Below are 26,680 nucleotides of genomic sequence, written 5' to 3'. Positions count from 1 at the left end.
TTCTAAACATATCAATGCACTCTATTCGAATAAGATAATTTTTTATTTTCCAAATATATCCTATAAGGGGGGGGGGAGCGTTAGAAAATCATTATTCTAAATATATCGATGCACTCTATTCAAATAAAATAATTTTTTATTTTCCAAATATATCCTATAGGGGGGGGGGGGGGACTACGTGAAAATCCCAAATTTATATTTAAAAAATTGTTGGGCCTGGCCCGTCGAGTTTTAAAGCCCAAAAATCCGCGGCCTGTGGACCACGTTTTTGGTTTTCGGTTTTCATCACTTGAACTCTCACAGTTACTGTTTCTCTTCCTCAACTGCCTCTCTCACTGTTACTGTTTCTCTTCCTCTCTCTGTTACTGTTTCTCTCTCTCTCTGCCTCTCTCACAGTCATCGATCGATCGACCTCTCACAGTCTCTGTCTTGGTCGACCTCACCCTTTATCTCTATTTCTCTCTCTCTCTCGATCGAAGTCTCCATCGCTTTCTCACAGTCGCTATCTCGATCGATCGACCTCTCCATCAATCGATTGACCTCTCCACCTCTCTCTCATAGTCTCTTTCCCGATCGATCTCATCTCCCTCGATAAATCTCATCTCCCACTCTATTTGATCGATGATCTCGATCTAGATCTGATCCTCGTTCTTTTTGTATCTCATCTATATCTGTATCTCATCGCTACCTGTCTCTGATAGCTCGAATTGATCATATTGGTTACAAAGGGACTCTCACCTGCTGCATCACCTCACGTAGACTTCGGGCTAGATACTCTCTCTAATCCATCTTTTCTTTATATAGACTATATTAAGGTTTTTTATCTGATATATTTAGATTTAGATTGAAGATTTAGGTTTTTTATCCGATGTATTTCGTATTAATCTCGATACCTATAGATTCCTATATTTTGAAGCATGTAATTTGATGCTTCTAGATAATGTCTGAATGTGGAGAAGAATATTACTCATGACTATAGTTATTTGTTACAAGAATATTCGCAAGCTCTCGAGGAATCGAAGAAAAGTCTTCAATGGTATAGAAATCCTTAACTTGTGTAGATAATCTGCTGTTTTGCTAGTCTCTTAATGTATGTTAATTCTTAGTTACAGAGCAGGAAAGAAAGAATCCAACACAGATTTCCGGAAAATAATGAGGGGAAAAATAAAAAAACAAAGATTCCAGGATAAATAATTACACATGATGTGGAGAACTCTGTAATTTCCTCCCTAGTAGCAAAATATCAATATGTACAGAGCAACACATGTAATTTTCTGCTTCAGTCGAAAAATGCATTTTAATTTATATGAATTGTGTACACAGAACAAGGGGAAATTTTTATGTAAATAGGGACAAATACGATAGAGCAAAATATTGGATAACAAAGAAATTTTATCACTACATATATATATATATATATATATATATATATATATATATATATATATATATATATACTAAATGCAGAGAGGAAGATGTTGAGATAATTTAGTGACAAAATATGATACCAGGAAACTTCAAAACGGATGTCACTCATATTGGTTACTTCTAGTTTAAGTTAAATTCAGTATACATACAGTACAGTCTCATACCTTTGCTGTATAGGAGTATCAACCAATAGCAGCCAGGGGTTGATCAAATAGTCAACTAGGAAAGGCTATTGATAGCAGTCTCAATAACACTGACATATGTCAAGGACGATATGGCACTGGATAGAATAGAGAAACAGAACACAATTCATGTAGCCAGCCGCAATTTGTTGGCACAAGGCTTAGATAGTTGATAATTTAAAGCAAATCAGGCAAAACAGTTCCAGCTAAGAACTTCATGATGTTGCCTACCTATATCTTTGGATTGACAAGCAAGACACTGAAAAAGAAGGCCAGGTATAGAATAAGTTTCAATCAATTATAAATTTTTTTAAAAACTACCTGAAAGGTGAGTAAAATTTTCTGCTTTCTCATGTTCAGTTCAAAAGAAAGTGTGTTTCGAACGACTCTGATGAATTCTTCTGAATTAGCTTCAGGATTTGTTCTATAATTGGTAAATTATCGAGATCTCCACTAGAGGCACGAGTTACATAGGCACGATAGACTTCCTCACGCAAAGATCGGTTCTTTGCATGTGGCACTACAGCCATGAAGCATGGAGCATCCAATGTAATAACCGGTTCTTTGCATGTGGCACTACAGCCATGGAGCATCCAATGTAATAACCCATGGACCATTGAGGATATTATGTTAAAAAAAAAACAATTATTTTGACAAAAGACATTATATTAGTTGTATTTTTATTTGTTGTTGGTCGTTTGATAGGAAAGAAGAGTGTGAGTTGTTGTTGTTTAAAACATCTGTGGATCTATAAACATTTGTGTACTCCATAACCTAACAAACAAACATCTCTATTGATAAACAAAATATAAATAACAGTAGACTTCTAATATCAGATCATGATTGTGTTTAAGAACTTTATAAATTAGGTAAGGAAGAGGGATTACACCAATCCTCTTTTTAGAATCCATGTTTTATAGAAGTCATTAAAATAAAAGGTGATACTATTTTATTTTATATCAAAATAAAGTGTCACATAGAGGGAAGTGGAGTGATTCTAGGGTTATGCTTTGTTCCATAAGTGGTCCATCAATTGAGTGGTTTGGATAGATAGGATTGTGTACAACATGATTGTTGTTGAAAAGTAGGGACCAACATGAGAAATAGACCTATGGAGTGTACCGCACCTTGATCCCTGATCTAGGGTACAACATGATCGGCTTCATCTTATCTTAACATTATTCAGATGTTTCTTTGTAATCACTGATGAAAGAAAAAAAGAAAAGGTGCTTGGCAGAAAGTAGGGGGCATCAAAGTAGATTTTTTTTCTTCCATCATCAAATGATGAACTCTTAGTCATCCAATAAACTGTGAAACCACCTTATTGTATTGAAAAACAAGGGTGACTGCTTTACATGTTAGATGCATATTAGTCTGGATCCTTGTAGCGATGCTGTATGGTATAAGCCAAAATTCTTTCAGTGCTGTGTCCTTGTTACATAGATGTGCACTTGTGAGTTTTTTTTTTCTTTTCCATTTTGTTATTTTCGTTTCACTATTTTTTGAGTGGAAATGTAAACATCAATCATGGTAACACATAAGGTGCAACTCAGGTGGATTGGACTTGGGTTGCCAAAGCCTCAACTCATGCCCAACCCAACTTTTGATTGAGCTTAGTAATTTGTGCCTAAGCTCAACCTGAACTTAAAATAAATCAGCCCAAGTCTAGCCTGAGGTTAGATTGGATCTATCGAGCTCGGGTTGGTTGGGTTTTTGTGGCCCTGGTAATATCAATTTCCTTTTCTTGTTCAGCAACACAGACAACTGTAGATGGCCCTTCAATGAAGGACTGGCGAGGGGATCGTGTAGCTGCACAAAACATCATGCCCAGTTCGATTGGTGATCGGTTGTAGATCTTGCTATAGAGATGCAAAGATTAAGATTAAGAAATAGACTTTGGGCAAGTCGAATTCGTTCCACAGGGACAATGAGATTCAAGGATTCATTCGGATAAAAATGCCAAAACAGAATTAGAAACAAAAACAGATTAGTTTTTAAAAACAAGCAAAGTTGTAGTAGAAACTAAATTGCAATCTAAACAGAAAATAAATTAAAATTCTAAGAGAGAGGGATTAGAGAGGTCAAGTAAACCTTTGCAAGTAATCCATAGTGTAGATAAATTCTGAATTAACTCAATCCATGGAGCAAGTCATTGCTCATGGATCGGAAGATGGATCAATTAATTTTTGAAAGAAATTAGAAGCTATTCATGAAAATCCTAATATGATGGAGATTGCCCAATTTATATTCTGATTATTCACATAGCATAGCCATTCTTGAACTTATCTAAGTAATGGCTATCTAAGTTGGATCAAATTATAAGTTGGATTACCTTAATCATAATAGAATTTTCGGAATTAAAACATGTAAGCAAGCAAGAATTTAAATCTACACTAGAGGGATTAATTTGCTATGGCTTCCTTAACTTCTCTAATGAGAATTTAGCCAATCATTGCAAGCATTGTAATTGCAGAAAAATAATAAAAGAGAAAAGAGAAATAGGTGAAGAAGATGAAGATGATGATCGATCCGAATTCTTCTTTTATAGCTCTCCCAACAATTTACAAAGAAAAGAATTGAACACTCTTGATGTTCTCACTACACTCAAGAGAACTCTCAATAGAAAATTACAGCAAATTAAAGAGAGGAAAAATCAAAAATTGGAGAAGAAGAGAGCAAGGAGAGGAAGAGAAGAGCCCCCAATTTATAACATTTGTATTCGGGTAATCGGGTCAACTTTTCGGATGATTTGCTTCGAACTACCCATTCAGTTACAACCACCGAAGCTTCTAGAAGCTTCTGTAAAAATCTCGAAACAAATTCCTCGAAATGACCGCGGCGCGGTCATGCCTAGCCGCGGCGCGGTGACGTGGCGCCCAAATCGACCGAGATTTTTCTGGAAACTTCCTTCGACTCGTGTATTGTAACCGTAATTGTTTCGCGATTTGTTGGCTTCCACGTGCGCTACAATTAACACTAATATATCATTAGCTTTATTAATTTGGATAAATAAAATAATTTTAATATTTGCATTTATGCCCAAATTGAATAATTGGGACCTTATCACACCCCCCAAACCTCAATTTTGCTAGTCCCGAGCAAAACTTAAATGTAAACAACTCCTCTTTCGTGAGGTTCCCGACTGCATTTAGCTTATGCAGTAAGCCCTTAAACCCCTAGGTTACCCCTAGTGGACGAGTTTGACTCGTGAGGGTTTGCAGTGAATATACCCACAAAATTCTAACATTTTAAAAGATAACAACTTCAAAATTATTGTATATAATGCCATCACACCAATTTCAGAATCCATCCAGTCAAAGGTCTATTTGAGTAAAAATTCTTTTTATTCCTCATTTTCAGAAATATCTTGAGTGTGTGCACAAATTTTCTGATTGTAACATAAATTTTTCGGAACAAGGTTTCCCTTCTTAACTACTAAGATATGTATGGGTCTGCCTAAATTCTAACTCGAAACTGAGCCTCCTGTCTGGGATTGTGAGAAGTATGGATGTTCACTTTAATACCTCTAAGGGGCTTTATCTGTGATATTCCAGTGTACTCACGTTTTTACCATTGACGGCTTTCACCCTACTGAACTATTTTGGTCCCATTGGACTCTTTTTACAATTTGCACTTTTTCAGTTCTAACCTTCACATCTTTCTGCTTTTCTTTTCAACCTTTTTCACGCTTTATCATTTTTCTGATATTCTTTTTTTTCAAAAAGCAGGTAGCCCTTTTCAAGGTACCCAGTCTAATCCTATGGTTGCTGTCTCCAAAAATATCAACTACAGTTCTGTTTTTCTTCTATTCAGCCAACCAAAGGACAAGGAGGTCAAAGTTCATATTTTTTCAAGCTTTCCCTCTCATTCTAGACAGTGAAGAAGACAACTCTTAATCCAAAATAACTTTTTCACTACAATCAGAAGTGACGTGAATTTTGTTTTTCAAAATATCTTGTTTTTGAGGAATAAGAATTTATAAACAAATGGACATGAGCCTGGTTTTAAAAATTCGTATGATGACAGTACATATAAAAATTTTGATGAAGGTATTTTTGAAAATGTACCGAAAACAATGTACAAAAATTAAAATGTGCTATCCCACACCCCCAAACCTAAATTTAGCATTGTCCTCAATGATTAAAGAGTAGAGGTTTAGAGTACACCTGAAAACGGATGTCATTACGTTGCAGAAGTTGTAGGTACAACCAAAAGAAGTGTTCCGCATAGGATGTAGAAGTGAAGAGCACGCCACATAAAAAGTATGTGCCAAAATAAAGTGGTCCGAAATTTTTTTTTTTTTGAAAAGATTTAAACTTTTTTAGAAGGTGATCAATGTGGAAAAAAATTTGACAAAATAAGCACACAATCAAGGGTTGCCTCCCGAATAGCGCTAAGTTTAATGTCTTCAGCCAGACATGGAACTGGAGCTAATCCTGGTACACAGGATTACTCAAAAATGAATCTTTTTCTGATGAATGAGGGAGAGTCTGAAATGGCTTCAGCCTTTGGCCATTGACTTGGAAAATATTTCCATTGGCTGGGTTGAGTACCTCGATGTTTCCATGAGGGTGAATATTGTGAATCAAAAATGGTCCAGTCCAACGGACTTTAATTTCCCTGGAAATAAATGAAGGCGAGAGTTATGACAGGCGATCTACCAAAGATTCGCCCAATAAGCTCGATGCCGATAAGGAGACATTCCTATTGGAGTTTTGAACGCTGTTCTGTAAGCCCACAAGGCATCAGATAATCGTAAGGACCAATCTTTACGAGTCGGATTGACGGTTTTTTCAAGAATGATTTTGATCTCACGATTAGAAATTTCGACCTGCCCACTAGTTTGTGGGTGATACGGAGTAGCTACCTTATGAGTGATTGAATATTTGCGCATCAAGCTTTCAAAAACTCGGTTACAGAAATGTTTCCCTCCATCACTAATGATAGCACGAGGGGTACCGAATCGGGCAAACACTGTATTTTTGAGAAATTGAACAACAACCTTATGATCATTCGTTCGACAAGCTGTGGCTTCAACCCATTTGGACACGTAGTCGACTGCGACTAAAATGTATTGGAATCCGTGTGAAATGGGGAAGGGACCCATGAAGTCAATACCCCAAACATCGAAGATTTCGATGATCAAAATTGGTTGTTGGGGCATCTCATTTCTTCGACTGATTTTTCCTAGACGTTGACATCTATCACAAGATTTAGCAAAGAGATGAGCGTCACGAAAGATTGTGGGCCAATAAAAACCACACTGTAGGATTTTAGCTGCTGTTTTCTTTCCTCCAAAATGCCCACCACAAGCATGATTGTGGCAGAACTCGAGAATACCACTTTGTTCTCTCTCATCAATACACCGACGAATTATCTGGTCTGGACAGTATTTAAATAAATACGGATCATCCCAGAAGAACCATTTGGCTTGGGCGAGGAAACGCAGGCGATTTTGTTTACTCCAAGAGGTGGGAGTTTGACCTGTCACCAGGTAGTTGACAATGTCAGCGTACCAAGGTGTGTCAGAAATAGAAACTGCCATGATTTGCTCGTCAGGAAAATTTTCAGAAATCGGAAGAGAGTCAGAGAGAGTTTCAACTACTAGCCTAGATAGGTGGTCTGCAACCACATTCTCGCATCCCTTTTTGTCTCGAATTTCGAGATCAAACTCTTGAAGAAGAAGGATCCATCGTATCAACCTCGCTTTTGCATCCTTCTTGGCAAGAAGGTATTTCAGCGCTGCGTGGTCAGTGAAAATGACTACTTTGGACCCTATAAGATAGGAACGAAATTTATCTAAGGCAAAAACTACTGCTAGTAGTTCCTTTTCCGTGGTGGAATAATTGAGCTGGGCATCATTAAGCGTCTTGCTGGCATACTGGATGACATGGGGGAGTTTGTCAACTCGTTGTCCCAATACAGCACCTATAGCGTAATCGGATGCATCACACATCACCTCAAATGGGAGATCCCAATTGGGTGGTTGGATAATAGGTGCTGAGGTCAACTCAGTTTTTAGCTTCTCAAAGGCGGATAAACAAGCGGTAGAAAACTCGAAAGAAATGTCTTTGGCTAACAGATCACACAGGGGTTTTGAAATTTTTCCGAAGTCTTTGATGAACCTTCTATAAAACCCTGCGTGCCCTAAGAACGAACGAACTTCTTTCACAGTTCTAGGTGGAGGGAGATTTGCGATGAGATCGACTTTGGCTTTATCTACCTCAATTCCTTTGTGGGAAATAATGTGCCCTAGAACTATCCCAGAGGTAACCATGAAGTGACACTTTTCCCAATTTAGCACAAGGTGCTTCTCTCGACATCTTTTCAAAACTAATTTCAAATGATCCAAACAGTCATCAAAACTCGACCCAAATACAGAAAAATCGTCCATGAAGACTTCAAGAAAGTCTTCGACCATATCAGAAAATATACTCAACATGCACCTTTGAAAGGTGGCAGGAGCATTACATAGCCCAAAGGGCATACGTCGATAGGCGAAGGTCCCAAATGGACAGGTAAACGTTGTCTTTTCTTGGTCCTCTGGGGCTATTGGGATCTGGTTGTATCCCGAATATCCGTCAAGAAAACAGTAATAAGCATGACCGGCTAAACGTTCAAGCATCTGATCGATGAATGGAAGAGGGAAGTGATCCTTACGTGTCATCGTATTCAGTTTTCGGTAGTCTATACACACTCTCCATCCGGTTTGGACTCGAGTAGGTATGAGTTCATTATCCTGATTTGTCACAACTGTGACACCTGACTTTTTAGGGACAACCTGAACTGGACTAACCCATTTACTATCCGAGATGGGGTATATAATACCCGCATCTAAAAGTTTGATGACTTCTTTTCGAACGACCTCTTGTAACACCGGATTGAGTCGCCTCTGTGGTTCTCTCGATGGTTTGAAATTTTCCTCAAGATGAATTTGATGCATGACCACAGAAGGACTGATGCCTTTGATATCAGCTATGGTCCACCCAATAGCTTCTCGATTTTCGCGCAGAACGTCAAGTAACCGATTTTCTTGTGATTTTTTAGAGTAGGGGAGATAATGACAGGAAAAGTTTCAGCATTACCCAAAAATGCGTATTTCAGCGTATCAGGCAATTGCTTTAACTCGAGCTTTGGAATTTCTTCCACTATTGGAGATGACGAGAGAGAGGACAGACTCTGAATTTTTGGCTGCCAATCCATCATAGGGACAGATTCAAGAAGAGAGTTCACCTCCCTGATGGATTTCTCAGTATCGAACTCAAGGCCGAATTGGCCAAAATACTCTTCAAACGGATCCTTGTTCTCCTCTTCTTTGAACGTACTACTGACCAGAGTGTCGATCATGTTGACTTCTTCCAAATCATCCATGTCAGTAGATTGAAACTTATTTTGGAAGACGTTCATTTTGACCTTCATGTCCCCAAATGATAGGGTCATGATACCATTGCGACACTTGATGACTGCATCGGAAGTGGCTAAGAAAGGTCTTCCTAAGATGACTGGCACATGAGAATTTGGGTTAATGACAGGTTCAGTGTCAAGAACTACGAAGTCGGCAGGAAAGTAGAAATCCTTCACCTTGATAATCACATCCTCCACTATTCCCTTGGGAATCTTCACCGATCTATCTGCTAGACTCAGAGTGATATCCGTAGGTTTAAGTTCACCTAAACCTAATTGCTGGTAGACTGAGAAAGGCAGAAGATTCACACTAGCCCCAAGATCTAATAGACATTTCTCAATCATCGTTTCTCCAATGTGCACAGAAATTGTAGGACAGCCTGGGTCCTTGAATTTAGGAACAATTGTCTGCTGAATCAGACAGGAAGACTGGGCTGTCATCATAGCCTCTCTTGGCACAGGAGTTTTTCGCTTCACTGTGGTGAGATCTTTGAGAAACTTGGCATATGAGGGAATTTGACGAATTGCGTCAAGGAAGGGAATATTTATTTGAACATTTTTGAACACTTCTAGAATTCCTTCCAATTGTTTTCCCTTTTTGTTGTCTAGAAGTCTATGAGGGAATGGAGCTTTGGGAATGATCACTCGACTTTCGAGAGGAGGAGGTGTCTCCTTAGACTGGTCTTCTTTTTCTGTGGAAGGTGCACTAGAGGTTGTTTCTTTGGATAGAACCTCCTCAGGCATTTCAACTTTATTGTCCACCAATTTGCCAGATCGTAAGGTGTGGACGGCTTGGACAGAATTAGAGGGACCTGCCTGACTATTGATTTCATACTGTCCTCTTGGAACAGTTCCTGCTGGATTGGCACAGTTTGACTGGGAAACTGGCCTTTGTTTTTCTCTCCTATGGATGAAGCTAACTGACCCATCTGAACCTCTAAATTTTTGATTGCTTGCGCAGTGACCTGGTTGGTCTGAGACTGGTTCTGGGTAGTTTGGATTTGTTGATGTATAAGTTGCTGTTGTTGCTTTAATATCTCAGCCATCATTGATTCAATGCTGAGTTTGGTTGAGCAACCGGAGGAGAGTAATTGGTCATAGGGTCGACAACGATCGCCCGTTGATCAGAATTTTGAGGTGAAGAATAGGATGGCTGCGGAACCAAAGATAGGTTCGCACTGGCATGAGTTTGACGATTGAAATTTTTCTGAAACCCTGGAGGACCTCCTGATTGGATAGGTTCACTTTGTCGATAGGAGAAATTGGGGTGAAACCTATTATCGGGATGGTACGTCTGACTATAGGAGTTAGGAGTGGGTTTCCTATACGTGCTGTAATTTCCAACAGCATTGGCTTGCTCTGACTGCGAGAGAGTCAAGGTGGGACAATTCTCTGTAGAATGATTGAAATTCTCACACAGCTGACATGATGAAAATGTCTCTGTGGCGACTTGTAGAATTGGAGTGGCTTCTTGAAAGTTGGTTTTGACACTGAAGGCGTCAAACTTATTGTTGAGACTTTGTAGGCTACTCACAAGGCTATTCATGACACTCTTAAGTTCAGGATCAGACTTAACCTCATACATGCCCGGCTTCTTGACTCCTAAATCTCCTCTATCGAAATCTCCTATGTTTGTGCTCCAATTTCGAGCATTCTCAGCCAATTCGACTAAGAATTCATAAGCTTGATTAGGAGTTTGATTCATGAATTTACCCTGATGCATAGACTCGAGAAGAATACGCTGGGCTGTTGGGAGACCTCGGTAAAAGAAATTAACTAATTGGGCTTTGTCTATCCCATGATGTGGACACTTAACAAGAAGGTCATTGAACCTTTCCCAAGTCTGGGAGAATTCTTCATCCGGTCTTCCCTTGAAGTTCCGAATGGCATTTTTGAATTGTTCCGTCTTCGCCATAGGGAAGAATTTGGCCATGAATTTTCTCGACAACTCATCCCATGTAGTGATAGAGTTGGAGGACAAGGAATTAACCAAGCCGCAGCATGGTCTTCGAGGGAAAGAGGGAATAACCTAAGCTTGACATTCTCATCGTCGAGGTGACCATTTTTGAATGTTGGCATAAGGTCAAGAATTTATTGAGGTGATTGTACGGTTGTTCGCTTTCGAAACCGTGGAATTTGGGCAGCATATTGATGGTGGCTGCCCGAATTTCAAATTGTGCCACGTTAGCAGCAGGTAAAATTATACATGATGGAGGGTTGGCAGTAATAGGTGCGAACAACTCATTGAGCGTTCGTTGATCCTCATGGATGTGATGAGGTGGAAGTGGATGTGGATCCATTTCTGGGATTGGTGGAGTGAGAACGGTGTTGCTTTCTCTTCTAACCTTAGGTAGAGGGTGAGACCTTGTGATCTCCGGATCAAATACAATTGGATTTTTCTGCGATCTCCTACCTAACATACACTACCAAATTGCACACAATAGGAGGGAGAAATTCACACGTGAGAACTGGGTGCCTATTACTAGACAGCTCCTAACTGGTTCAAAGGATTAATCAAAGCCTCCAACCCAAATCTCTGAAATCGGAACACCAGTTTAATCTCCAGAGGAGAGGTGGCGCACAATGCTGAGCAAGGGCACTCTTAGATCACCTCTCGTCTTGAATAGACGTAGTCTATCCCCTGAATTCACGTAGAACTACAGGGCAAGATTGCGCTAGGCACTGTTCACGATCAAGAAGTGCAATTGGTGCAACTTTTGATTAGCTTTGCTTAATGAGCTCGATGGAACCTAGAGTCCAGTCTAATCAAATTTTAATTAATTAATTTGCTGTGAATTTGATTTTCCTAGAAGGGCAAGAAATCGGTAATGAACTCCGATTCTTATCTTATGGTGCCATCCTCGTAAGGGTGCCCTTGTTACTAGGTGCAATCCAATGTGTACAAATTAGTCACTCAAAAGCAATACAGAAACTCACTAGCGAGTGATGCGTGAGTGTTTTGAAATTTACCTCCCGTTCTAGACGGGGGATGATCGAGTTGAGTCGACTCGGGCCACCAACACCAAACTTGGTGTACGAACCCGAGGGGCTGAGATAGTTTCGTCCCACTATCGTCCGTCCCTAAATCTATTACAATCCGAGCCCTCTCGGATGAAATTAAAAATTAATACAAGTTCAAGTTCCTAATACAAGTTGTTTTCTAAGAAAAATAAAAATGCAGAGAAAATTTGAATTTGCTGATCTTCTTGGTGATGGAACCAATGTAGTGGATAAAAATTCCACGTGTCGCTTTCCGTCAATTTCCGTCGACTTCCGTCAAGTCCTTCACCTGAACAGAACAAAATTATTCAAATCAGAATACTAAGAAAAAAAAAACCAATATGACCATTACAATGTCCATGATGTCAGAAACTTGTCCAACAAAAATCAGCAGAAAATGTTGCCACGTCACCGCGGCGCACCAAGGGGTAACCGCGGCGCGGTAAAATTTTGATGAAAATCGATTTTTCAAATTGGAAATGGTTTCTGATATCCTGAGGATTGTAATGAAATTTTTTTCAATTTTTTTTCTGTTCGTTTGGCTTCTGTTTCAAGCAAAACACATTCGGTTCTGTTTCGGAAACTATTTCGGATACTTTCCGAATTGAAAAATGAATCAACTCGCTGTCCCCGGCAGCGGCGCCATTTTGATCGGTTGTAGATCTTGCTATAGAGATGCAGAGATTAAGATTAAGAAATAGACTTTGGGCAAGTCGAATTCGTTCCACAGGGACAATGAGAATTCAAGGATTAATTCGGATAAAAATGCCAAAACAGAATTTAGAAACAAAAACAGATTAGTTTTAAAAACAAAGCAAAGTTGTAGTAGAAACTAAATTGCAATCTAAACAGAAAATAAAGATTAAAATTCTAAGAGAGAGGGATTAGAGAGGTCAAGTAAACCTTTGCAAGTAATCCATAGTGTAGATAAATTCTGAATTAACTCAATCCATGGAGCAAGTCATTGCTCATGGATCGGAAGATGGATCAATTAAATTTTTGAAAGAAATTAGAAGCTATTCATGAAAATCCTAATATGATGGAGATTGCCCAATTTATATTCTGATTATTCACATAGCATAGCCATTCTTGAACTTATCTAAGTAATGGCTATCTAAGTTGGATCAAAATTATAAGTTGGATTACCTTAATCATAATAGAATTTTCGGAATTAAAACATGTAAGCAAGCAAGAATTTAAATCTACACTAGAGGGATTAATTTGCTATGGCTTCCTTAACTTCTCTAATGAGAATTTAGCCAATCATTGCAAGCATTGTAATTGCAGAAAAATAATAAAAGAGAAAAGAGAGAATAGGTGAAGAAGATGAAGATGATGATCGATCCGAATTCTTCTTTTATAGCTCTCCCAACAATTTACAAAGAAAAGAATTGAACACTCTTGATGTTCTCACTACACTCAAGAGAACTCTCAATAGAAAATTACAGCAAATTAAAGAGAGGAACAATCAAAAATTGGAGAAGAAGAAAGCCAGGAGAGGAAGAGAAGAGCCCCCAATTTATAACATTTGTATTCGGGTAATCGGGTCAACTTCTCGGATGATTTGCTTCGAACTACCCATTCAGTTACAACCACCGAAGCTTCTAGAAGCTTCTGTAAAATCTCGAAACCAAATTCCTCGAAATGACCGCGGCGCGGTCATGCCTAGCCGCGGCGCGGTGACGTGGCGCCCAAATCGACCGAGATTTTTCTGGAAACTTCCCTTCGACTCGTGTATTGTAACCGTAATTGTTTCGCGATTTGTTGGCTTCCACGTGCGCTACAATTAACACTAATATATCATTAGCTTTATTAATTTGGATAAATAAAATAATTTTGCAATTATTTAAAGGAACTAACATTTATGTAATGGTAATCTTAGTGCAATTGTGGTCCCAAAATTGAATAATTGGGACCTTATCAATTGGTTCTGCAAAGGTATTACTCCGAATTAACTTTTAAACAATCCTTCTCTTGGTTTGGAGTTTTCTATGTGAATTGTAATTATGCTTCTGTGGTTGTAGGCTGTTGGAAAAGTTCTTCCAGAACTTAATGGCAAGCTCACAGGAATGGCCTTCCGTGTTCAATGTATCAGTCGTGGACTTAACCTGTCAACTTGAGAAAAGTGCTTCATATGAAGATGTCAAAGCAGCCATAAAGTATGTCATTTCTAATAGTTTAAACAGAGATCTCATGTCATGTGAATCATCCTTTACAATATTACTCTTTCCCTCTATCTTTCTGGTCCTTAATACGTTCATACTCATTTCAAAGTAAACTTTGATCAACTTTTAAATTCTCTCCCAGGTATGCATCAGAGGGTCCATTGAAAAGCATCCTTGGATACACGGAGGATGATGTTGTTTCCAATGATTTTGTTGGTGACTCAAGGTAGAAGTCCTGTTTAAAATACTCTTTTTTTCTAGAACTGTAGATGAAAATGTATTAATGAAGAAGAAATAGAGAAGGTTGAGAAGGCCTACCTGGTATAGAGCTAAAGAAACACAACAATACACGAGCAGAAAAAAAAAATTGCAACTCCAAAAGTCACAAGTTTTTTTCTAAAACTTTGGTATACAGCTCAAACTGGTTTCTCGATGAACATATTTGAGATTCACTAAGATGGATGGCACTTGGTTTGTCACTATGTTACCTGATTCGTTGGTTTGCTCAGTTCGAATTTGGGGTTCGTGGTTCGCCACTCTAGAACGAACCTGTTTCGTAGGGGTAGGTAGAGATAATTCATTTTTTGGTTCACTTGTGGATATAGATAATTCAAGTATACAAGTTATAAGTTCAATTATAATGTTAAAAATACCAAGTTAAATAGTGATATAGTAATCCAAATTCTAATACAAACAATGAAAAAGTATAATAAATTGGTTTGGTTCGCTGAACCTAATCAAAATTCGATGGGTTCATGGTTCGTTTGATTTTACTAACCCAGTATGAACCATATCGTGAATTGGTTCGTGGTTCGGACGAGTATCAATGAATTGGATAACATAGGTTTGTCACAGGTTGATTTTTGATGTATGTCCATGTACCATTTCTCATTTTCTTTTTGGGGACTTATTTTCAGGTCAAGTATTTTCGATGCCAAGGCCGGCATCAGACTGAGCTCCTCCTTCATGAAGCTTGTTTCGTGTTACGACAAAGAGTGGGGTTACAGGTACTCTCTCGTCTCTCTCTCTCTCTCTCTCTCTCTCTCTCTCTCTCTCTCTCTCTCTCTCTCTCTTTCGTGTTGCTGGTCTAAAATGCACCTTTACATGGTTTTGCACAGCAATCCGGTGTTGGACCTGATCGAGCACATGGCTTTAGTGGTTGCAAACAATTGAAGTGTGCATGGATATCTGTGGTCTGTTAGGACTTGTGTCATCCGTTTAGTGCAGAAGAGGTATGCTCAATAATTATTTGTGTAAGAATCTATGTACAATCATTTCTCTTTTTATAAAATTTATTTGTTACTATTTTAGTTCTCTTTTGATTCCAAATAGTTTTTTTTATCTTTGTTTAAATTGATGGAGGCACCTAATTAAGTCCACTCTTGTGGCCATATTCATGTGATGTTTAGGTCACCCGCCCAAAATCATACCTCCTTGATTTCGAGAGAGATCCATAAAAGACAAAACATAGAAACACCTGTGGCCCATGCAGTTGGATACTGAAACAAACATTCAGAAGACCACCACCACCACCAACCACCATTAGTTTATACTCCTAAGTTTTTGAGTTTGGGTAACCAACATCAAATGCTTTATACCATTTGCTACCAAACCTGTGTCCTAACTTTCAATCATGGTAAGTGCATTCAGATCATTTATTTCACTTTGGGTTGGTATGACAACCTTCAAAAGCCCAACATAAATTACCAAAAATGGGTTCTTGGCAAGAACTTCAGCTTGGGAGATTTCCTCAGTAAGCCCAATATCACATTAACTATTTTTGTTTATTTATTATTGTTATTTTTTTTTTATATTTAGAACTTATATCTTGTTGATCCTTCTTTTGTGGAGTGAATGATAAGGATCTGTTTGTTTACTGAGAAAATCAATTTTTCTTCAGAAAAGTGTACAATTGTGTCTATTTTGGTGGGAAATTGATTTTCTAGCACCCATGGGAAAATATTTGTTACAAAGGAATTTGTAGAGATTCTGGTATCCTATTTTGGGCAATTGAGTGAACAACTCCTCTTAGTGTTCTATGTTACTGATTTAGAATATATGGAATTAAAACAAACTTATTTTTCATGGTAAATCATCATTTATGTATATGTGTATATAAATCATTGCCAGTTCAAAGGAACCTTGGCCTATTGATTTGGGTGATCACAACTTTAGGAAAGATGAAACAAGTGGTCTAGTAGATGTGCATGCTGCAGAGCACATATCTCACTAGTTCAAGCCTACCAACATAAGAGGGTAATTTCCCTTTCCAGGCTTTTCACTCTATTGGAGATTATGTCTATGAGGGGAGAACAATCTGAGGCTTTGAGCATGGTAGAGGTTAACAGAAGACCCAGGTAGTTCATAATAGAATTGCATTCTCTCCATTGCAAGGTGCTCATAGTGAAATTCATCGCAGAGATGGGAGTATTAGAGAATTGGTTGATCCAGGTTCTCCCTTGAAGAACACAAGGAGGTCATCTGCAAAACTGAGGTGGGATAGTTGGCTCTCCACCTCTTGTTACAGCATAGATGTTGATCTAACTGCTGGAAACATCTCTGGGTTGAGATGTGTTGCAGAGAATCTTGAGATGCAGAAGATTTAGAAGAAGGAAACCTTATATTCAAGACCGAAGCTTTTCTAAGGTCTTGTAAGAAACTTTAGACCTCAAAATATGAATTTTGGGTTGTTTAGTTTAATTTGGAGTTTGTTTTATGATTTTTCTTTTGTTTTTTCTTTTTTTGAATTTTTTTTTTTATTATTTCGTTTATTGTGATTAGTGAATTAGAGGATTATGCTATTGTTTGTTAAACCTCCAAAATTCAACGGTCATACTCTATGGATTATTTTTTTAAAGCTTATTCTCTAATAATTTGATAGTCCAAAGCCGTCAAAAAAAAAAAATTCTACAAGAAAATATTTGACGGAGAGTCCGTCAAATTTCTCAAAATTTGACGGGCTAAGACCGTCAAATATGGGCTTTTTTCACATAGTGGGGGGAGCGTTAGAAAATCATTATTCTAAACATATCGATGCACTCTATTCAAATAAAATAATATTTTATTTTCCAAAAATATCCTATAATGCATTTAATGTGATGAGAAATATGAATAAAATTCCTGATAAGTCTGTTTTTAATGACTCATCTATTATCTATGTTGACATGGCTCAAGTGTGGATCTTGGTCCATGCTCTAGATGGTTCCTTGGTCAAATGCAACATTTTCCCTATATGTAAGTTAGGTTCGGAGTCAACACGTTTGTCTTATGTGGCTTAAAATTTTTGGATTGAACTGATTTGGATTGTTAGCTTTTTAAAATATTGCTTCAAAGACCATCAGATGCGTTGATGAGCCTTCAATCTTCCACTTTTGACTTTGATTATTTCAAATGTTGACTTTCCCAAGTCTTCTAAAGATAAATTCACACCCATTAATTCATCCTCATCAATCCATAATATTAAAATCTTCACAATTAGGCCCCTTCAATTCAAAATGACCCCAAAACCAACAATGGTTTTCTTCAAATTTCTCTTTTTTCTCTGTTCCATCCTCATTTATGATGGTCTGACCACTGCCCAAATCTTTAATCACAACTTATGTGAGGGAGCAAATTACACTAATAATAGCCCATTTCGTATTAATCTCAATCAACTACTCTCTTCTTTATCTACTAATGCCCCACCCAATAATCATTTTTTCAACACCACTATAGGCCAAAACCCTCCTGATAAAGCATATGGCCTTTTCCTTTGTAGAGGAGATGTTACAGCTGATGTGTGTAAGAATTGTGTGGAGACAGCAAGCAGAGCCATCCTCCAACGTTGTCCAACACAGATGGAGCCAATTATATGGTATGACGAGTGCATGTTAAGGTACTCTAATCGATCCATCTTCTCCACTATGCAGAATAGACCGACTTATCCTGTACTGAATGCGCAGATTATCCCAAACCCAAATGAATTTAATACAAAATTGAACGAGTTGATGAATAGGCTTGTAAGAATAGCTGCAAATGGGTCTTTGACTCTTAAATTTGCAGCTGGAGAAGCAAACGTTATAAATTTTACAAAAATATATGGGCTAGTGCAATGTACACCAGATTTATCTCAGTCTGATTGCAGCAGATGCTTATTAGATGCTGTGGATCACTTTTCGGGTTGTTGTGATATGAAAATAGGTGGAAATGTTCTTCAACCAAGTTGTTCTTCCAGATTCGAGATTTATCCTTTCTATGGATCGGCATCAACGCCACCACCATTAACAAATACAACCATCACAAAAGGTTAGAAGTATACACTTGATCTTGTTATTTAATTAGGGATACAATTTCCTACTTTCTTTTCGTTTCTTTATTATCACTAAAGCTAGAGATTACTTTCAATTGTATTTCCCCCTAAATTTTAATATATAGGCATACCAAATCAAGATGAAAATTTTGTTAATTGTTGAACCTAAAATAGAATAAAAATACAAACCACAGGATCTTTTTTTATAGGTGTTTTTTTAAAAACTTATTTTGGACATTAATAATTTTATATTCCCTACCTTATTAAAAAAATAACTTAAATGGTCCTTCTTCTTCACCCTGATTTTTATGGGGCACCTCCTAAACTTAAAAAATTGTTTTGGGCACATTATGTTAAAATCCAAAATTTTAAAGTGTTTTTTTCTTCTTTTTTTTCAACTTTGGCCCGCCCATAGAAGTGAGTGGCGTGTCTATATGAATTTCCTTACTTTTATTATTTGAACTTATTTCCTTAAGTTTAAGGCAGTGTTTGTTTGCACTATTTTTCAGCGATTATTACTGGAAGAAAATTAAATTCAGCACTTTTTGTCAAAATAGCTCGTTTGTTTACTCTATATTTTTAGCACTTATTGTTGAAAATAAGTGAAAAAAATTCAGAACTATTTTGATGCTGAAAAAAAGTGCCGAAGCGGTAAGCACTTCGTTTTTTTCGATATGGACAAGTATGCCATTCGTTTTTTTGAGCATGGACAAGTATGCCCTTATTCTTAAAAGGATATTACCTCTTATATCCCATGGATAAGTATATAAGCACCCCACAAATTAATAAACCCACACCATGGTTAAATTATTTTGTCTTATATGAGTTAAAAGTTTTGGAATGAGTTGATTTTTGGTGAGGATGATCTCCTCATTAGTATGTAAGTACCCCACAAATTAATAAACTCACACTATGGTTAAATTATTTTGTTTTATATGGGTTAAAAGTTTTTGAATAAGTTGATTTTTGATGAGGATGATCTCTACAATGAGGAGATCATTCTCATTAAAAATCAGCACATCCTAAAACTTTTAACCATATCAAAACAAGTTCAAGAACCGTAAATCGTCCTTTTAAAAAAAAAAAAACTATTTTTGATGAATTAGAAGTTTCAAAATGGACTGATATTTGGTGAGGACGATCTCTAGACCATATAGACAATCCTCACTAAAAATTTGCTCATTCCAAAAACTTTAACCCATATAAAACAAAAACAATTTGGCTATGGTGTGGGTTGCTCTTATTAATTCATAGTGCTTTTATAATTACGCATCCTTCATTTCCATCGAGAATTATTCATCCAAAATTAAGTTATTTTAATGTTAATTTCAAATTTTAGTGACTTATATGAAATTATTATTTTTAATTTGAAATTCGTGGGCTTTTATAAATAGAAATTATTATTTATAAATTGAAGATTTGAGTATTATTTATTATTTAAAAATGAATTGTATTTTAATTTTATAAGAAATAATATATTTTATTGTGTTTGATAAGAAATAAGCATTTGAAACATGCGAACAATGTATAATATGATTGTAAGGGTAACAAAGACAATTTACCAGCTTCAACAATGTGTAACAAATATAATTCAGCATCTAAACAAACAACTTTTTCAGCACTTAAATTCAACGCTTATAAGTTTCAGCGCTTAATGCTATTCAGCACTTATTTTTTTCAGTTTAACAAATAACACCTAAGTCTTTCTCTTATTTTTGTAATAGTAAAACCTTAAATTTTGATTAGCTTGACCGCTCCGTGAACAAATCATCTCAATCCCCAAATATTTTATTGGTTTACTAGCTTTACAAATTTAAGTTTGAATTCATCCTATAAGAAGCTTCAAAGTTTTTTCCTTTTTATAGGAGTCCGACTTTGAAGCTGTCAAACAGCTTCAAATTTTTGGAGGAACCTTCCTCGTTACAAAACAGGTTTTGTTTCTATTTCAAATCCCTAAATTTTGGTAGAATCCTCTTTCTTTGATTTACACATGGCATTTTCAAGGAGGTATTCCAATGGTTTTTGGGAATTAAAATGAACAGTGTATTGAAATCAGAATTTGAAGGAGTAAAAAAATAATTGAAGTAATTGTTGTGATTGGCATTACCATATTCACCACATCTGTCAATTTGCATAAATTTAATTTTACATGAAAAGAGATTTTCAACACGAGTTCTAAATTTTATGAAGTTGGATAAAGTCTCAAGTTTAAGATGAGATTTAGTGGATCACCAAATCTCTATTGCATACGTTGCTGTACAGAGATTCGGTTAAATTGAGAGATTTGGTGGAATATGATCCGGTGAATCTTGTAGTTGTCTAATAATAACAACCCATCAAGCTCTAATCTTGGAAGATGTTGGCTGAATTGTTTTCAAAAAGGAAAATAGCTTCCTTCCTCGCTAACCGTATACAGTACCATACCACATTGTTATCCGTGGGGACATCTAGAAGCAAACAGTTAAGGGGTTCTAACTGAGCCCACAGGTCTAGCCCACCACAAAGTCCTTGAATTTTGTAAATGGGACGACAAAAATCTTCTTGAATGAATAGCTATTTCGAGTGTCCCTGATTGAATACCAAGCCAACTTCATTGGAAAAGCTCCCCAAGAATGGTACGTACGTCCAAACCAATTTCTCCAAGGAGCATTATTTTTGCAAATGGGACGACAAAACTTCTTGAATAGCTTTCGGGCTTTTAATCATCATTTGCATTGGAGTCCCTCCTTGAGGCTCTACAAAAGGGCAGTTGGGAGGGAATGCCTACCGCGTGCTAGTGTGTTGGAGTTGCTCTAAGAAGCTAATTATTGAATGTTAGAGTTTATTTTTTCTATTCCTACATGAACTCCTTCAATTGATTGATTATCATGTATGAAGTTTTCCAACAACTTTAGTTTCAAAATTTGATGCTCAATAATTTGGGTTACTTACAAAAGAAAATTGATCTTATTTTCGCAGCGAAGAAAAATTCATTCCCAGTCGTGGTTATAGTTGTTCCTTCAATCATTGCAATAGCACTTCTCTCCACCATCACTGCATACTATTGTTTCCGAAAGAGAAGGGCAGAGGAAAAAGTTGATGGTAAGTAGTTATTTTTTATCATCTAATCAAGTACGAAAACATTAATCTAAGTTGATGCCCCTATTTATGTGTTGGCCTAAACAATTTAGTCATCAAGGAAGCCACTAAAGGAGTGTATGATTTTCTACCAAATATTTTCTTAGGAAAATAAATTTCAAAAAAGAAAAAAAAAATTGATTATTGTGAAAAAGAATTTCTCAAGTCAACCTACATGTGCTTGATTACAGATAGGAAAACATTGAAGGTGAATTATCCTTTATGCTTGGGGTTGGGGCAATCATGAGAAAAAACATGTCGGAGTTTTTCCACACTCATGACAAAATCATTTTCCCCTGGAAATTTTCTACAAATATTTTCCCACCCTGACCTGTAAATGTGTTTTCTACTAAAATATGCAATCAAATGCATGTGAACTGTATAATTTTCTTATGGAGAAACCTGAATTAATTAGATTGAACCCTACCACATTACTACACAAAATGAGAATTATTGCACCAGCAAAACCTTTAATTTTCAATATTATCAAAGACATTACCATCAAACACAATAGTTAACAAAAAATAAAAATAAAAAAAATAAAAACTTGTGACATAAGCATATTTAGTAGTAAAAAAAAGGAGATCAACCGATTTTTTTTGCTTCCCTCCACAAGTGCTTGAATGAGAAGAGATGTGTTTCTTTGCTAATGTTTCTCATAATGGATCTAACTCTCCAAAGACCCCATAAATGGCCTTTATTTTAATTGTCACAAATGATGGAACAACACCTGTTTTCATAGATTTACTCTTGTTTGTGACGTTTTTACTCATATTTACTTCACTTTTGGAGAAGATGTGGAGGAGATTATAAGCGTGGAATCCTTGCAATTTGGCTTTGATATAATAGAAGCTGCTACAGATAACTTCTCTGACGCTAATAAACTTGGTCAAGGTGGATTTGGTGCTGTTTACAAGGTAATTCAAAATTTTATCATGCAAAAAATCTGTAATTTTATATGAACCTTAAGTGTCTTTGATTCAAATCTTAGAGCATCTCAAACCAGTCTCTATTCTTCATATATAGAGAATGTTTTGCATAATCGAACTTCAACCGGTCTTCAAATTTGCAGGGGCTGGATTTATAAAGACCCCTCTATATCACTATTCACTTTCTCTAAGTTTCATTTTTGTACTTTTCCTTCATTCATCTTTTTTAAATGTGGTCTCTATCCTTTCAAGTTTTCAAAACAATCCTGTAACTTATTTCAAATTTCTTTTGTGTCCTTTTGATAAAAGTGAAAATTTTAAATCAATCCACACAAACAATGATTGAAAGTTGCTTTTTTGAAGGATCTGGCTGGAGGAGATCTTAAAAATTCTTGAAGGATGTAGTGAATAATTTTATAAAAATTCAAAAATAATTTATTTTATTTTATTCATATGATCGTAATATATTCTCAGGGTAAACTATCCAACGGACAAGAAATAGCTGTGAAGAGGCTTTCAAGAAACTCCGGGCAAGGTGAAGAACAATTTAGGAATGAGGTTGTCTTGATGGCCAAGCTTCAACACAGGAATCTTGTTAGGCTCTTAGGTTTTTGCATCGAAGGAGAAGAGAAGCTATTGATTTACGAGTTTATGCCTAACACAAGCCTCGATCACATTCTATTTGGTGTGTCCTCTCTACTCCATATATTTTTTACTTGTGCATATGAGTGAATGAGAGAGATTAACATTATCATAATCAAGTCAAATCCTTGATTCTTCTTAAAAATCCTTAAAAGTAAACATCATTTTTTTCTTCATCTAAAGCATTCTTCGAACCTTAGTGTTAGAAGGAATTTCAATGATTGACAAGAGTTTGGGTCTATTGCTAGTCTTCTTAATATATTTTTCTCTTCCATTCTTCGACTCTAAGGAGACCATCGGGTTTGGATGAGAAATTGGGATGGAATCTTTTCAGTCAAATCTTTCTTTTAAGCTCTGTTTTCCAACTCCTTTCCTACCTTCCTGTTGAGCTTTTGCAATTTTGGGTTACTGGGTTCTATCCAATGTGGCTTTCAATTATTTTAGTAGAAAATTTAGATAGGATCTTGAGTATCGATCATATTAACTGTCTCTCGGGCCATCATCATTATTGTTTTTTGTTTCATGCGTAAGTAATTAGGGAATTCATCAAGCACTTTCTCATTTATTGCATTTTCACCTCGGCCATTTAAGGATAAAAACTTTGAAGCGCACATCCCGCTTAAAAATTTTGAAAGCACCATGTCCTTTGGATTACACATGGTGCTTCCAAGGAGGCATTCCAAATATTAACCAAAAAATATGTTAACCAATCAACTACTCCAAAAAATCAAGCTGTTGGAGAGGGGAAGAACTAATAATATAAGAGGGGTACGACACACCTAAGAGTAGGGGAAAATATACACTCCACACTCCCCCTCAACCATAAGAGTGGAATGATTCAAACTCTTGACCTATATGAACCTAGAGCTCTTATATCATGTTAACAAACCAGCTATTCCAAAAGACTGATCTATTCAACAGGGGGAGAGGGGGAGATTTATTAATATAAGAGGGTGACATGGCTTAACCAGGGTATGATACACTATAGAGGTGAGGAAAATATACACTCAACACTCCGTCTCACCCATCAGGGTGGAAATATTCAAACCTGTAACCTATACAAACCTAGTACTCTGATACCATGTTAACCAACCAACTATTCCAAAAGACCGATTTGTTGGATAGTGGGAGAACAATTAATATACTAGGGTCACGAGGCTTAGCAAGGATATGACACATCCCAGAGTGGAAGTAGGATGTGAAGTAAACACAAAGGCGACATGTCATGTTATGAAAGGGTTCTAATTCTACCATTTGGTCTCATTTCACTTCCCTCTTACATATGCATTTGGTCTTCGCTATGTCTGTCATTTATCTTTCTCAATCTTTGCACTATACAGCCTTTTTAAGTAGAAAGAGTGTATACTTTGGTTGATGATTCCATATGCTATTTTCTGGGTCATTTGGAAGGAATGTAATTATCGTGCTTTCTAAGAGGAGGGAGCATTCTTTCAACCAGATCATTATGACTTGGGTTCATGTATTATGTTTTAGTGCAAGAAATCTATAGAGGTTTAGATTTGAGTTTTACATATTCAATTATGAAATGATTTATTTTGAAAGATTGTAGATGAGTGGATTGACTTTGCTTTGTAATATGTTTGACACAATGTGAAAAAAACCCAAATTTGATGGCCTCAAACTGTCAAATTGACGAAAATGAACATGAAAATAATAACCAAGAAATCAACCACAACAAATGGATTTACATGGAAAATCATAAATCCGGTAATAAGAATTGAGCCATAGTACTAATTTCACAATGCTTAAAAGGCCAAAAAAGCTTTTCAATGTTTGTCCCATAGAAACTACTATAAATACCCCTAATAAATTAGGGTTAGCAAACCTACTATCATAAAAGTAAGGCTTTGCCCATTTGCCCGTGGATTGATGAACAGAAACTCCTTGTTGACCAGTACCATAGAGCTCCATAAACCATTTTTTTTTTCTTTTGATAAGTAGCTCCATAAACCATGACAAATATATACATTATTTTAGGCCTAACTTTTTTTTTTTTTTTTTTTTGGATGAATTGTAGATCCAATAAATGGTTCCAATTTGAAATGGGAAATGCGTTACAAAATAATAGAAGGGACTGTCCGAGGGCTTCTCTATCTTCATGAAGATTCTCAACATAAGATTATTCATCGAGATCTCAAAGCTAGCAATGTTTTGTTAGATGCAGAGATGAACCCAAAAATTTCAGATTTTGGCATGGCAAGGCTTTTTGTAATGGACCAGACTCGAGGCAGTACTAGCAGAGTTTTTGGAACATAGTAAGTACTGAACTTCATCTTTAAGCTCAAATAAGTTAGTCATGAAATCAAGATAACGATATTACAATATTTATATAAACTATTAAAGCTTGCTAATATCTTTCATCTCAATTGATTTTAATTATTGGTAATGGGATGCAGTGGATATATGCCGCCAGAATATGTATTGCATGGGTGTTTCTCAGTAAAATCAGATGTTTATAGTTTTGGTGTATTGCTTCTAGAGATGGTGAATGGTCAAAAAATTAGCAGTTTTTCTCAATCTGAGCATGATGAGAACCTTGTAAGCTATGTGAGTATGACTATTTGATTGAATTTTTTTTTTTATATCATTGATTAAGTCCGAATCCATATTAAGTAAGTGAGAATGTTTTGAGTTCTATAACTTTTATTTAACTTTAATGAATAAATGTTGAGTTATTGTAGGCATGGAGACTTTGGAAAGAGGAAAAACCTTTAGATTTGATCGATCCAAGATTAAAGGATTCCTTTTCAAGGAGCCAAGTGATTAGATGCATCCACATTGGGCTATTATGTGTTCAAGAAGATGTTGCAGACAGACCAACCATGGCATCTGTGTTTCTTATGCTTAGTAGCTATTCTGTAACTCTTGCATTACCTTTACGACCTGCATTTTTAACTCAGAGTAGGACGGTTTCTGACATGCCACTTAATAACTCCAAAGCAACTGTGAATGAAGTGTCAATTTCCGAGTTATATCCCAGATGATTGTGGATTCTCGGTATCACACACAATTATTAAATATAGTTTGTGCGACATTAACCAGGGCCTTAAATCTACTTTGAGTTGTTTATGTTAGCCAGAACGTTTGAACTGAAGTAGCTAATTAATGCAACAAAGTTGTTCATATATAACCAGGTATGTTTTGCCTTTCAAATGGTTTGTATTAAGAGTTTTAGTAGTTATCAATTCTCCAAGGCAAAAAACAAAGGAAAAATTAAAGAAAATAACCAAATATATATATATATTTACTGGAACATAAAATCTTCCCTACATGTCTTAAATACGTGGGTACTTATGTGTATATATACTTAAAACAAAACCACTCCTAAACAAATAAAAACACTAATAAAACAAACCTACTCCTAAACATTAGAAAGAACTCTAATATTGATGGAAAATTAAGACTTCAGTTTGGTTATTTCCAACAGTCTCCCTTTACTCCATATTGGTCTTTGAACACCACCATCCCCATGGCCATCATCCTTTCAATTGTTCAAAATACAAT

The 26,680-nt window shown here is 36.5% G+C and overlaps 2 protein-coding genes across 2 annotated transcripts; both read left to right on the top strand.

The window, feature by feature from the left end:
* Window positions 1-13,940: 13,940 nt before the first annotated feature.
* On the top strand, window positions 13,941-16,898 carry LOC147390253 (glyceraldehyde-3-phosphate dehydrogenase GAPCP2, chloroplastic-like). Its single transcript, XM_086458434.1, has 5 exons — window positions 13,941-13,952; window positions 14,039-14,173; window positions 14,322-14,405; window positions 15,097-15,186; window positions 15,298-16,898. Exons 2-5 carry the CDS (start codon window positions 14,067-14,069, stop codon window positions 15,350-15,352), a joined length of 336 nt encoding a protein of 111 aa, XP_086314560.1. The 5' UTR covers window positions 13,941-13,952; window positions 14,039-14,066; the 3' UTR covers window positions 15,353-16,898.
* A 393-nt stretch (window positions 16,899-17,291) lies between these two features.
* On the top strand, window positions 17,292-26,227 carry LOC147390252 (cysteine-rich receptor-like protein kinase 25). Its single transcript, XM_086458429.1, has 7 exons — window positions 17,292-18,463; window positions 21,426-21,548; window positions 22,380-22,501; window positions 22,988-23,198; window positions 25,194-25,431; window positions 25,573-25,723; window positions 25,858-26,227. The coding sequence occupies exons 1-7, from the start codon at window positions 17,674-17,676 to the stop codon at window positions 26,158-26,160; spliced, it is 1,938 nt and encodes a 645-aa protein (XP_086314555.1). The 5' UTR covers window positions 17,292-17,673; the 3' UTR covers window positions 26,161-26,227.
* Window positions 26,228-26,680: the final 453 nt, after the last annotated feature.

The sequence above is a fragment of the Akebia trifoliata genome, chromosome 11, assembly GCF_017979445.1.
Source record: "Akebia trifoliata isolate Shusen 1 chromosome 11, ASM1797944v1, whole genome shotgun sequence".
Taxonomy (NCBI): Eukaryota; Viridiplantae; Streptophyta; class Magnoliopsida; order Ranunculales; family Lardizabalaceae; genus Akebia; species Akebia trifoliata.
The sequence above is the reverse complement of the archived record's forward strand: the minus strand, read 5'-3'. Positions and strand labels throughout refer to the sequence as shown.

Bases quoted from the DNA above. Each gene is read 5' to 3' on its own strand.
- LOC147390253 (XM_086458434.1), top strand. From the start codon at position 14,067: ATGGCAAGCTCACAGGAATGGCCTTCCGTGTTCAATGTATCAGTCGTG. The intron at 14,174-14,321 runs GTATGTCATTTC...ATTCTCTCCCAG, and splicing joins GATGTCAAAGCAGCCATAAA to GTATGCATCAGAGGGTCCAT. The intron at 14,406-15,096 runs GTAGAAGTCCTG...ACTTATTTTCAG, and splicing joins GATTTTGTTGGTGACTCAAG to GTCAAGTATTTTCGATGCCA.
- LOC147390252 (XM_086458429.1), top strand. From the start codon at position 17,674: ATGACCCCAAAACCAACAATGGTTTTCTTCAAATTTCTCTTTTTTCTC. The intron at 21,549-22,379 runs GTAAGTAGTTAT...CTTTTGGAGAAG, and splicing joins GGCAGAGGAAAAAGTTGATG to ATGTGGAGGAGATTATAAGC. The intron at 23,199-25,193 runs GTGTGTCCTCTC...GATGAATTGTAG, and splicing joins CCTCGATCACATTCTATTTG to ATCCAATAAATGGTTCCAAT.